The sequence below is a fragment of the Carcharhinus amblyrhynchos genome, chromosome 10 (assembly GCF_965287045.1).
Source record: "Carcharhinus amblyrhynchos chromosome 10, sCarAmb.v2.hapA, whole genome shotgun sequence".
In the NCBI taxonomy this organism is placed as follows: domain Eukaryota; kingdom Metazoa; phylum Chordata; class Chondrichthyes; order Carcharhiniformes; family Carcharhinidae; genus Carcharhinus; species Carcharhinus amblyrhynchos.
This window is the reverse complement of record NC_137333.1, coordinates 76,510,633-76,524,472: the sequence shown is the minus strand read 5'-3', so window position 1 is coordinate 76,524,472 and position 13,840 is coordinate 76,510,633. Positions and strand designations below refer to the sequence as shown.

The window sequence follows — 13,840 nt, the reverse complement described above, 5'->3', positions numbered from 1 at the left end:
CAGTGTTGATTAGCAGGTAATACATCCATGAAGAGCTCTCCTGGAATCCTATCATCTTTCAATAAAGAACTCCTCATTTAATTTATCAATCACTTTTATGGTGTAGGGTATATTCAGGGTAAGAGCCAATATTACAGTAATTGCCATTTCCCTTGATTCCATTAGCACACAAAAATCTACTGACTTCTCTTGAATATACTCAATATTTGAATATTCTCAACTCTCTGGGGTAAAGAATTCCAAAGCCTTTTCTGTGAAAATACTTACTCATTTCCGCCTTACAGTCGGTTCCTCATCCTGAAATTGTGACTCCTAATTTATGACTCAGTGCAAACAACTGGCAAAAACTCCTATGAATTTTATATATTTTATATATTTCAATGAAATCACCACATACTCTTTTAAACTCTGTGGGATGTAGATTTTTGATAAAGTTTCACTTATAACACTATTAATTAAATTCATAGCCTAATGGATTCATGATAAATGCTAGGAATGGATTAAAAACTGGGAAAAATCAGAAAGAAGTCTTTATTGAATGAGTAATATCAGATTGTGGGAAATTACTGAGTGGGATCTCTTAAAAGTTTGGTACTAGAATCATGAGTTTATAATTCACATGAATTATATCAAGTTAGGAATAGGGCAAAGTAGTCAAACTTGCCAATAATACCAGGCAGGAAAAGCTGTGGCGATATCTCAAAATGAATACATGTCATCCGATTTCCCATCCTTTGGGGCGATTTTGAGTCCACTATCCGTCTGTGGAAATAGCGGCATGTGCTCAAAATCTGAATCGGTGCCAATGAGTTCCGATCTTACTGGCACCTTCCAACATGCCATAGGATCACAGAAAGCTTATTTTAAAATATTAGCATGTCTTTAGTGAGCACTCTGACTGGGATCTCTCCTATCACCAGTATTCAGTGGGTGTCTGCATGATGTCACACTGACACCATTTGCAGCAGGTTCACCTGGAGGTGAGCCTCTCATGGGGGGTCTCACCAAGGCCATAGAGGTAAGTATAGCCCCCGAGAGAAGAGGACATGGCCAGGCAGTGATTAATGATTTGTTAATCATCTGAAACAATGCTTTACTTAAATAAGGAAGAATCTCTTCCCATGCGCAGTAATCAATTTACAGAATAAAATTCAAATACCCTAGAATCAATTGAGAAACATTTTGATGCTTCAGAAAGTGTGAGTTTGGGTCTTTCTATATGGATGGATTAAGTTCAACTGAATAGTTTTCCTGATTTGTAATTGTTTTGTGATTCTGAAGCAGAAGATTGGAGGGTGTGATTTGAGACATGAAGTTGCAGAAAGAAACAGGGTAAAATGAAGCAATGGAGGAAATTTTGGAACAGATCAAAGATTGTGAAGCAAATATGCAATGTCCATGCAGCTTAGTTAGGCTGGGGAGCTGGATGAGCTAGAAATGCCTTGGGTAAAGATAGAGGGGGTAGAATTATAGATGTTTGTATAGGATGGAGCCTGGCTGGTGACAAATGCAAAGAAGCTTTTTAGTGTTCAGACACATAGGGCTGGATTCAATGCAGCCTGTCAAAGCAGGAAAAATAGCAGACAGATCCATTTAATTGTGGGAGAAACCCAATGTCAGTCTCTTAGCAGTGGAGGTGAGATGGGCTAATACCAGCAGAAAGATGTCAATTAGACTCTTTAATAAGCCAGTTGACACCATTATCCCAGTTCCCATTGCCAATTTGTGGTGGCTCAGAACTTAAATGACAGCAACATGGCTTTGGAAGGGTTTGCAGGCTTTGCCAGCTGCTTCTTGGGGAGGGGGGTTCTGTGCCTCATAGGCACTCTGTGTCCAATTAGGGGAACCGGCATTGAGTGGATATGGTTTTGCTACCTCTAGCCTTGCCTCTGACATTCTCATCCCCAACTTCCCTCCAATCCTTCCACCCCGCTGTGACCTACGTCCAGGAATCCAAATGTTGCTGTCAGTGTTTCTGTGCATCTCCAGAGTTAAAGACCCTGCAGAGTGCATTCAAGTAGAAATCACTGAATTAACAAGAAATACCATTTTCATGCAATTACTGTTATTGTAAACGAACCTTTGGAAAAGCTACAACTTGTGACTGAGGTGTAACTTTGATAAGTTTTTAAGCAATACTGAACATCCTCATTAGTCCTGAACAACAAATGTTATATTTGTGGAATGTCAAATTTCTTCATTGTATAAAGACTTCCATGCAAATAGGAGGTATTAGAAAGGCTGACTGTACTTAAATTTGATGAGTCACCAGGACGGAATCAGACACAAGCAAGGATACTGAAGGGAGAAAGAATGGAAATTGCAGAAACACTGGCCATAATCTTTCAATTCACTTAAATTCAGGTGTGGTGCCAGAGGAGTGGAGAATTGAAAATATTAGATCCCTTGTTTTAAAAAAAGGCTTAAGGATAAACCCAGCAACAAAATCCTGGAACTCTCATCCTAGTAACACTGTGGGTAAACCTACACTGGATAGACTGCAGTGGTTCAAGAAAGCAGCTCACCACAACCTTCTCAAGGGCAATTTGGGATGGGCAATAAATGGTGGTCTACCCAGTGATGTCCACATCCCCTGACCAAATATATTTAGAAAAACTAGAGACCAGCTAGTTTTCCTTCAATGGTGACTGTAGCTTCAATGGAGCTATTAGAAATGACAATTTGAAACAACATTAACAAGCATTTAAACAAATATGGATTAATTAAGAAAAGTCAATGTGGAGTTGTTAAAGGCAATTAATATCTGTTTAACTTGATTATTATTTTTAATGAGGTAACAGAATGGGTTGATGAGGCTACAGTGATTAAGATGGCATACATCGAAAAGGCATTTGATTAAGTACCACATAACAGACTTGTCAGCAAAGTTGAAACTCAAAGGGACAATGCCAGCATGCATCGAAGTTGGCTAAGTGACAGGAACCTAGCAGTGAATGGTTGTTTTCTGAACTGAAGGAAAGTATACAGTGCAGTTATGCAGGGATTGCTACTAGGGCCAATGCTTTTCTTGATCTTAATGACCTAGACTTGGGTGTACAGAATACTATTTCAACATTTGCGAATGACAAAAATACTTGGTAGTATTATGAACTGTGAGGGGGATAGTGATAGACTTCGAGAGGTGTGGACAAGCTGGCGAATGGGCAGACATGTGACAGATGAAATTTCATGTGGAGAAATGTGAAGTGATACAATTTGAAGCATGGATAAGGATAGGGAGCGTAAGGTAAAGTGTACAATTCTAAAATGGGTGCAGGAGCAGGGAATCTGTCTTAGAGAAGCTGGGGCTGTTCTCTTTAGAGAAGTGAGTTGTAAGGAGATTTGATAACGGTGTTCAAAATCATGAGAAGTCTGACAGTAGATAGGGAGAAACTTCCCATTGGCGGATGAATGGGGAACCAGAGGACACCAGTTTAAAGTGTGTGGCAAAAGAACGAAAGGTGACATGAAAGAAAAACATTTTTGTACAGTGAGTGGCTGGGATCTGGAATACATTGCCTGATTTTGTGGTGGAGGCAAATTCTACCATAGCTTCAAAACAAAATTGGATAATTATCGGAAGAAGAAAAAATATGTAGGGATACAGGGAAAAGGCAGGGAGAGGGGAATCTAAGCACAGCCATTGCTAGATTTTTGTGGGTAGCTTCTTTTAAGAACAGCAGTGACTGTGTTTGCTTCACAGCTGATTATAAAATCCAGGACTGAGTAGCCACTTACATGATATACGCAATAGTATAAATCATTATTTTCTCAACAGGTTAAAGAATGGACAGCCTATTACAGAAAGGTCTACTCGTTATAAGATCACTGGCTATGCACTAACTATAAGAGACATTTCAGAAGAAGATATTGGCAGTTATAGTATTATATTGAGGCTCAAACAATGGAACCTTCACAAGAATCTCACATTCTCTCTTAACGTAAATGGTGAGTAAACAAAGACTAATTTCTCAGTGTACATTCAGCAAGAAGCTCCAGGATCCCTTTTATTGAAAATTCTTCAATTTTAATCACAATTATACATCTGATTATTGTTTCATTGGTATTAGAAATTCAATAGGACACTATAAATTGGGTAAACAATGAAAGTATCAGCTTGGACCAGACAGTGGTTTAACTTTATTACAATCACAAAGTGGCTGCAGCTGGTGCAGTCCTTTTTTATCTTAAAACTTAAGTGGCCTCCTGTCCTTCAAATTATTCAAAAAAACTGCCGATTACTTCCCTCTGATCAGTTGGAAATTCACTTGCAAAATTCAGGGCTGGCACATCGTATTGTATAACTTAACTGAACTCTGTCACCCTCTCGTTCACTTAGTCTCTTAAGATAGCATAACAGTATGCTTGCTGCCCTCTTTCAGTAGATGGTGCTACTAATGCACCAGAGGTGTAACATCAAAAAACAGAAATCGCCACAGATATTCAAAGCTCATTAAAACTAATTAATCATGAGGCGTTTTACTCTCCTGCTCATTCAATTCTCCATCTGAAAAAATGAAAGGACAGAAAATTGGTGAGCTCCTTTTAAAGCTAGCCATTGTCCCAAGCACATACCTAGGTCAAAGGTGCCCAGGTGCAAGAGACCATCATCAACTAATACAAGGAAACATAATTCACAGAAGTCCAAACTCTGAGATTGGAGAGCATAATTTGGAACATGAAGATGGAGCAGCTTCTAGAAATGCGGTAAAGCCTAACAGTGGAAAAATGTAAAAAGGGCAACCATTCAACAAGGGAGCCATGGCAGGTTAGGGAATTTAAGGAATTGGGTGAAATGGACATAACATAGGAAATGAAGTGTGGGGTGGAATTCTAGATGGTTGGTTTTTGGTTCAGTTGAAGTAGGCAGGTGATAAGAACACTGCAATGCAAATAGGTTTTTCAGTGTTCTGAATGAATAAACACTTTTTATGGATACTTTGTTGTTAAAAGTTAAATTAAGTCAGATATTTGATTTTTTAAAAACATCTTTGTTGTGATGTCAAGGTCATTATTGACCATTCCTAATTTCTCTTGAGAAGATGATTTTTAGCCCCCACCTGAACAAGAAAAATAATCAATTCCTGTCTCATCTCCCAGCATAACAAGTAGCTGTTAATATTTAATTATCAAAGTGTGATCCAAGTAGAACATTCTTTTTCCAGAATTCATTACATAAATGAAAGTGAGCAGATAAAGGATTATTGCTGAAGTATAACTCTGAAGTGAATTAGCGTAATTTTGGTGTTCAAGTTTCTGGGTTGCTCTTCAGTATCACTGGATATAAACAATTAAGGAATGCAGGGTATCAGGCACATGTTTACAGCAGAGGAGTAGACAAGATTAATTGAATGAAATATCTCTTACATTTGCAGTTATATTACAAGATCTGACCTTTGTTATTTGCTCCCTTTCCCTATTTTCTTTTTTTGGCCAACTGGAGCTGGAACTCTCCCAAAAAAACTTCCATGTGTCGAATTCGCGTGAAAACAGGAGTAATTCACATTGGTTTTTTAGTGGGAATTCAGAGAAGAATTTCCCACACTCTGTGCACTGCAAAGATCACAAACATGTAAATCGTTAAAATTCAATGGGTGTGGCCTATCCCTGCCCAGGAGGCCAGCAGCATTGTGCTGAGCAAGCCATTGCGCATGTGCCAAGATCAGCGCATGCGCAGTAGCCTACACTGTTGGCTTCCTGATTGCAGGTCAGCCCTGTGCCCCTGCATCTCTGCCCCCTCCAACCATTCCCAGGCCAACCCCTACATTCCCCCCCCCCGCCCACCCTGATCTCAAGCTCCACAGTCCTGAGCCCCCCAGCAGGCTGAACCTCCCCAGCCTGCCCCATTCCCATAAGCCCTGCTGCATAGGCCCTACCCCCAGCACTGCCTGATGCCCAATGGGCAGTGCCAAGAAGCTCTCTGGTCATTGGCACTTGGCCCCTTGGCAGTGCCAAGGGCCTCAGCTGGCACGGCCAAGTGCCAATGACCAGGGGTCACCCCCTTGCTACCCAAGCCCTGAAAGCCCCCTCCTGCATTTACTCCAATGGGGCCTGACCGCTAGTTCCACATTAATGGGGAGCTATTGTAATCCCCACTGGAGTGAACCACTCTAGGGGCCTTGAGAGAAATCTTTGTATCCTCACTGGCTACAGGGGAGGTCCCAGAGGATTGGTGAATAGCCAATGTTGTTCCCCTGTTTAAGAAGGGTAGCAAGAATAACCCAGGTAATTACAGGCTGGTGAGCCTTACATCAGTGGTAGGGAAATTATTGGATTCTTCGAGAGAGGATTTATTCCCACTTGGGAATAAGTGGACATATTAGTGAGAGGCAACATGGTTTTGTGAAGGGGAGAGCCTGACTCACAAACTTGATTGAGTTTTTCGAGGATGTGACGAAGATGATTGAGGGTAGGGCAGTGGATGTTGTCTACATGGACTTCAGTAAAGCCTTTGACAAGGTCCCTCATGGCAGATTGGTTCAGAAGGTGTAGTCGCATGGGATCAGAGGTGAGCTGCCAAGGTGAATGCAAAACTGGCTCGGTCAAAGAAGACAGAGGGTAGCAGTGGAAGGGTGCATTTCTGAATGTAGGGCCGTGACAAGTGATGTTCCTCAGGAATCAGTGCTGGAACCTTTGCTATTTGCAATATACATATAAATGATTTGTAGAAAATGTAACTGGATTGATTTAGTAAGTTTGCAGACGACACAAAGGTTGGTGGATTTGCAGATAGCGATGTGGACCATTAGAGGATACAGCAGGATATAGATCTCTTGGATACTTGGGTGGAGAGATGGCAGGTGGAGTTTAATCCAGACAAATGTGAGGTAATGCATTTTGGAAGGTCTAGTACAGATAGGAAATATACAGTCAGTGGCAGAACCCTTAGAAATATTGGTAGACAAAGGGATCTGGGTGTACAGATACACAGGTCACTGAAAGTGGCAAAGCAGGTGGAGAAGATAGTCAAAAAGGCATACAGCATGCTTGCCTTCATTGGCCAGGGTATTGAGTTTAAAAATTGGCAAGTCATGCTGCTGCTTTATAGAACCTTAGTTAGGCCGCACTTGGAATATAGTGTTCAATTCTGGTTGCCACATTGCCAGAAGGATGTGGTGGCTTTGGAGAGGGTACAGGAAAGATTTACCAGGATGTTACCTGGTATGGAGGGCATTAGCTATGAGGAGAGGTTGGAGAAACTTGGTTTGTTCTCACTGGAGCGACGGAGGTTGAGGGGAGACCTGATAGAAGTCTACAAGATTATGACAGGCATGGACAGAGTCAGAAGCTTTTTCCCAAGGTGGAAGAGTCAATTACTAGGGGGCATAGGTTTAAGGTGTGAGGAGCAAGTTTTAAAAGAGATGTACGAGGTAGATCTTTTACACAGAGTGGTGGGTGCCTGGAACACTTTGCTGGGGGAGGTAGTAGAAGTGGGTATGGTAATGACTTTTAAAGGGCATCTTGACAAGTACATGAATGAGATGGGAATAGAGGGATATGGTCCGTGGAAGAGTAGGGAATTTTAATTCAGTAGGGCAGCATGGTTGGTGCAGGCTTGGAGGGCTGAAGGGCCTGTTCCTGTGCTGTAATTTTCTTTGTTCTTTGACAACCCAAGTTGGACAACCTGAGACATGGATGTATTAGCATATATTCTTGTGCCCAGATGTTAGTACCCCTTTCCTACAGCTATCTTTCCAAGTGTCAAATTTTTTGCTGTATGATGAACATTTTGCTTTCGCATCCTGGAAGAATCTATAAAGGAAACATACAATGTGCCAGCTACTATAACAATTAACACATCCAACTGCAGTTACATTGTCAGCTGGTCAATCAAAGTCTTTTTGTGAATGGCTTTGGAAAGGGCCATCTGACTGACTCCATTTCCAGGGATCTTTTTAAGGGGCAGTGATTTTCAGAGTATGATTCTATGGTGTCATGACTCCTCTAATAGCCATTGTTTCCTTGCTGCTGAGGTGGGCTCATTGTAATCTTTACCTAATTTCCACTCATGCACCATTTCCAGAAGAAATATTTCAAAGCATTTTTAGAATTCCAAATGTATAATTGTGAAGATGCTCCTTTTGTTTCTGCTGATAGTTTGTGTATGAAATAATAATATTTAGTTTATTAGAATAAGTTTTCTAAGGATCCAATCATGACACTATGGGCGGGATTTTATAACCTTACTCGTCCCGAAACCATAAAATCCTGCCTGAGGTCAACGGACCTTCCTGTTGTCCATCCCTTGCCCACTCCGAATCCCGTGGTGGGCGGGGGTGGTAAAATTCTGGTGTATGTCTCACTGAATGAGATAACACATCAGAGAAATACTCGTGCTGACCTCCTCATTTGATTTGTAATGCTCCTGATTCTCTGATGAATAAGATCAGCCACTCTAAATTCAGGGATCTAAGGACAGGAGGCATGATTCTCCAATCTGCACCTATGTCAGATATGGTTTGATGTGCAGAGTGGAATCTCCCAAAATTTACCAATTCATTAATAATCAACAGATGAAAAGTATAAGGAGTTTAAGCACAAGAAAGTTAACGTTAAAATTACATGTAAAAATGTAGGACATACTATGGCGAGATGCTTAACATAACATACAACCCAGACTTAGAAAAAGAGGAAAATTAGGTTTTAGAAATCAACATAGCATCTGTGAAACTGATAGCTGTGCTTCATACGGTGAAACCAATTACAGCAACTGTCTGTGAGCAACAAATACCTACCAATAAAATGACCACAAACCATGGGAGTTACAAAATGTCCATTTACTTGTACTATTAAAGAACTTCTTCGTAGTGACCACATGACATGTAATTGTCACCATGTATTTGCAGCCTTATCGCTGATTTTAAAACTATCCCCAGTGAGCACAATGGCAATCTAGATCAGCACATAGTAGTGACTAAATATCCTTTCAAAAATGGCTGCTATTAAGTGCACTCAGTTCCTAATGCTACAGGAACTTTTCTGATGCTGGAAAATAGAGTAAGAGTAATGGAAGAGGAAAGAGAAAGAATGATCAGAGAAATGTGATTTTTGTCACACTGTAAAATTTATCATTTGGTGATAAAAGCAAAATTAATAGTGTGTGGAGTATTTTTATATCAGAGGTGCAGTTACTTACAATTGTACAAGAAGACAGGTGAATAAGGAGTTGCATGTGAGAACCACAGATGATTGCTGTTAATGGGTTTCACTGTATAAGATTAAATATGTGGCCAGGCAAAACCCAGTGTAACAACAAAACCATAATATAAGCAGAGTTCTTAGAGAGATCAGGGCAGTGAACAGTTTCTCAATTTTTCCATAAATTAGCAGACCTTTTAGCAAATTCCAACACTGACTGACCAATTTCCCACAATTATATGTTAAAAGCAATATTTTGCACTTTAAAATTTTAGTTTAATATTACATGTTTTAATTGTAATACTATATACTGCCTTACAAAATGTATTTGGACAATCCCTGTGTAGTTATCACCCTGTGCCATAAAGCCATGTTAGGGAATGTTCTAGAACAACTGTGGACACTATAAAAAAACACATTCTTGCTATCCTAGGTGCCTCAGCTTTACTCAGAATGGAAAAACTGAAGCAACTTTCAGAGTTTCAAAAATCTATCATTATTGACTATCACTTGTGTAAAAAGTCTGCCCATGAAATATCCAGAAGGACTGGAGTACCGAAGTCGTCTGTGAACTTCATTATCAACAAGTACAGGAAAAGAAGCAATGTAGACAAAAAATCCTGCTCAGAGAGAGCAAAGAAGATCCATGGTGAAGTTCACCATTCCTTGAGGAAGAAGGTCAAACCAAACAGAAAAGTCAACCGTAAAAGTATATTGAGGTTCAACAGAGACATGTGAACGCAGCCTGCTCCACAAGACGTCTGCAACATAGCAGCAGGATCTTGCTACCTGTGACACTGCTGAAACTGCGAGATTCTGCTTTGAAACAAAACATGTTCAGCTGCTGGAGTGGGTACTACAGAACTGAATCCAATTACCACTACATGGCAGGAGTCTGAACACAGCCTAGAAGTATGAATCCCATTCCTTTGCTTCCTTATCCAGCAACTTAATGACCTTAAGGAGCTTGAGACATTGCTAAAATCAGAAATACAGAAGATGAACATGTTTATTACATGCAGAGAACTTGTAAAATCAATAGCAGAGGACTTCTGGCCTTTATTAAGAGCAGAAGATTTGCAACTCAATGCTGAACTGATTGGGACATAGAACACTTTCTTGTTATTCTCACAGCCATTCATTTGCTTTAATATTGTAATATGTCTCCTGAGGATTGTTCAAAGACTTTTTGTAGGGCAGCATTCTTTTCTTGAGATTGCAGTATGTATCTTCACAGATAACCGTGCAAAATTCTATTTCTCTCACAAAAAGAAAGAATTATGATGAGACAAACACGAATAGATTACACTGCCAAGATGGTACTCTCTACGCTTAGGGTCTGAGCATGTGAATAACGCCTTAGTGTGTAATTTAGCAAATTGTGTCATTTTGATTTCATATCTTTTTTATTTGGCTTTTGGTTTTCTAATTAATTTGTTTTTGCAGTCAAACCACATATATGTGAAAAGGCAGTGTCCACTCAGAACTTTGATCTCTACCCATTGGGCAGCAAACAGAGTCTGTCATGCATTGCCTATGGCATCCCTATTCCTAGAATTCAATGGGCATGGCAACCTTGTGCCCAAAATAGTTCAAAAGCACAGTAAGTAGATGTTTGTTTGACTTTTCATTTATTTACATTGTAAAATACTATTAACAGTTTGGGTTTAGTGCAGGTTATGGGTTTACTTACATTTATTTAATAAAAAAGTTGATGTGTTTAATATATATTTCATTATAGTAATTTCTCATGCCTAATGATTGTGGCTAGCTACAAGTAGTGCCAAATGAATATTTTTATAAATGCATATATGCCAAACACAAAAAAGAATTGAAACAGTGTTAAGGACAAATAAAATCCTCAGGGCAGTCAGTGTTTAAAAACTGTTAGATATTTTTGTTTACCTGGACAGGCTTTTTCGTTATTTTTAAGTTATCAGAAATGGAATTCATGTATTATCTCCACTATCGAAAATCATTTTATTCAGCAACTTCCAATGAACACACTTTAAAAATCCTCTCAATCAAAGTGTATTTAAACCTTTTTGGAGGCTGGGTTTTTTTTTCTAAGACACTCCCCTTTACTTTTGTACTTTTTTTGCCTATTGGCTGATAAAGTCTATACAAAAGATTAATGATAAGAATTGCACACAACTGTGTTTAACTGGGATTTCAAATGGACAATGCTTCACACTTGGAAGCTGTTAGCAAACTGCCTATGGTAAGCACTTTCTGTTTGCACTTATGGTATTTTCAGGAGGCATGTATTTAAGTGGTCAAAGATTAATGTGAATCTTTTTATTGTAGAGTTAATCATGGTTAAACATTTATGATTTTCTGTTTTCTTTGTGTCTGTTCTTTTTTTCTTTCTTTGACACTGCTATAAGATTGATGCAACAAACATAGCATTCTTAGTTTAGAAGTTTGTTACTATGGCCTGTATTTTCAGAGTCAGAACAATTCGGGAGCCAAATAAAAATGGTGGGCGGGACCTAATTCCAAGATTCCTATTCCTAGTGCCACCATTTTTCACTAATGTGGGATAAGGATGCTAGTTGGGCACTCCTGAAATGTCCATCTCTATAGAAGGGTTGGCATCTTCTAGCCTTCTGCAATTTTCATGGAGTTTGACCAGTTTCATATATGACCAGTTTAACCATGACTCATGATTCACAACCTCTCGGAGTTGTGAACCACTGTCTGGATACAGGAACCCTTTGAAAGGTAATTCATGATCCTTCCATTCTAACACTGTACTAATTCATGCCATCACATACTCCCACAGCCCCTTACACTTTCCATGCCAACTCATGAGCTGTATAATATCAATAATCACAGAAAGAGCAACCTATTATATCCACATAAAGATGTCAATCAAGCAAAGTCAAAAATTCACTTAGCATACCAGAACCCTCTGCTGAGGTAATACTTTTATTAGCCTCAATTTACAGTCAATTATGCATAATAATGCTTGCCTGTGAATCCAGATGAATAAAAGCAATAGCTGAAATGGACAGTATGAGGGGACATGGGGAGTGGTTGAAGTGCATGAGAGGGCACAAGCGGCCTTTGGCGGTGGTTGGGTGGCATGAATTGGTATGGAAGATGTAAGGGGCCGTTGGGTGGGGGATGAAGGTGTGAGAGATGAAGGCTAGAGGGTCTGAAGTTTTCTCACACAACTGGGACAAAGTCCCAAAGAATAGGGGCGAGCCTTCTAGCCAGCCCACCTCAACACTCAACTATAGCCCGTGACTACCAATGCCCTGCTCCTGAGGTCGGCAGGCCCGACTCCATCCCATCTGCGCTCCTGGAGCAAATATTGTGCATATTAGGGCACATTTTACTGAGGCAGGTCTAGTGAAGGTCAGGAAATGTTTCAATTTTAACTATCTGTCTTGATGACCAAAATCTGGTCCTATGTGTTTAACTTGTTTGATTTCAGACTATACACTCACCTATAAATGCAGTAATTTAATCTGCATAATTTCTGCAGATTCTTAGATCTGCTAGTGTACTTAGAATAGAAAGATGCAACATACAAAAGTAGTAAAGCATCTATACAGTCTTTTTTAATGATACTCCCTGAATAGACAACAGGAAAAGCACGAACATAATCCTATGAAGATTGTGATAGAATAATTTTGACTAAATTATCGAGACAATTATTGTTGGGAAGAGTTGGTTTATTCAAGAATCATTGTGAGAAAATTCATGTCATGCATTTCCTGGTTCTGTTTCAGAATATTATTAGAAATCCATTTGTTTTATCAAATGTAATATGTCTACTTTCAAGGCTACACAGGAATTCAGTCTGTTAGATAATGTGAACGTTTTGTGGAAAGGTTTAAGGCATATTTTAAAAATGTCAAAAATAAGTTCTGCTGGATCTCCCTTTTCTCAAGTGTTTAATCTCCCCTTGGTGTTAAAAGATTTTACAGAATTATTGTCCAATGATAAAGAGAGCTTTGATATATTTCTGCTGTTTTTGCCACTTTATTAAGCTGTTTATTACTTAATTTAAATAAAGAGTCTTGTAATCCATTTGAATCTAATGTGTTATGCTAATTTTAATGTTAGTGTTCCTAACAAATGGACATGAAAACTCAGTATATGCAGCTTCCAACAGCTTTTGTGTTGAGTAAGATTTCCGTTTTTTTTCTCTGACTTAGTCTCAACTGAGTTTTACCAGTTCATATGGGGTAGGGTGGGAGGGAGGGGGTATGACAAAAATTAGTTACACTTTCACCTCTCTGATCTGGAATTGAATCAATCAGTCCTGTCACCTGCTTATTAAGCAATTAGAGTGTTAGGTTGTGCCATCGGTGGTTTGGTGGTGTTGGGTGAATTGGCCTGGAAGGTAAAGGGGCTTTGGGTGATAGATGATGGAATGTGAGGGGATGTGGTCTCACAGCTATTGATTGCTCATAGATCATCACTATTTAGTGGCCTCACGTAGGGGTGGCACAGTGGTTAGCATTGCTGGCTCACAGCACCAAGGATTCCTTGGCAACTGTCTATGTGGAATTTACATGTTCCCTGTGTTTGTGTGGATTTCCTCTGGGTACTCTAGTTTCCTCCCACAGTTCAAAAATGTGGATTGGCTAAATTGCCCTTTAGTGTCCAAATATGTATTGGTTAGGTGGTTAGCCATGGTAAATGCACAGGGTTGTGGGGATAGGGTGGGGGTTGAGCCTGGGTAAGA

General features: G+C 39.6%; 1 protein-coding gene across 1 annotated transcript in view; it reads left to right on the top strand.

Moving 5' to 3' along the window:
* flt1 (fms related receptor tyrosine kinase 1) overlaps window positions 1–13,840 on the top strand; it is a 203,900-nt gene that overhangs the window by 76,436 nt on the left and 113,624 nt on the right. The window contains exons 9-10 of the mRNA XM_080197406.1: window positions 3,779–3,948; window positions 10,585–10,741. Of these exons, the coding sequence (XP_080053532.1) occupies window positions 3,779–3,948; window positions 10,585–10,741 (327 nt within the window). The remainder of the gene's footprint in view (window positions 1–3,778; window positions 3,949–10,584; window positions 10,742–13,840) is intronic.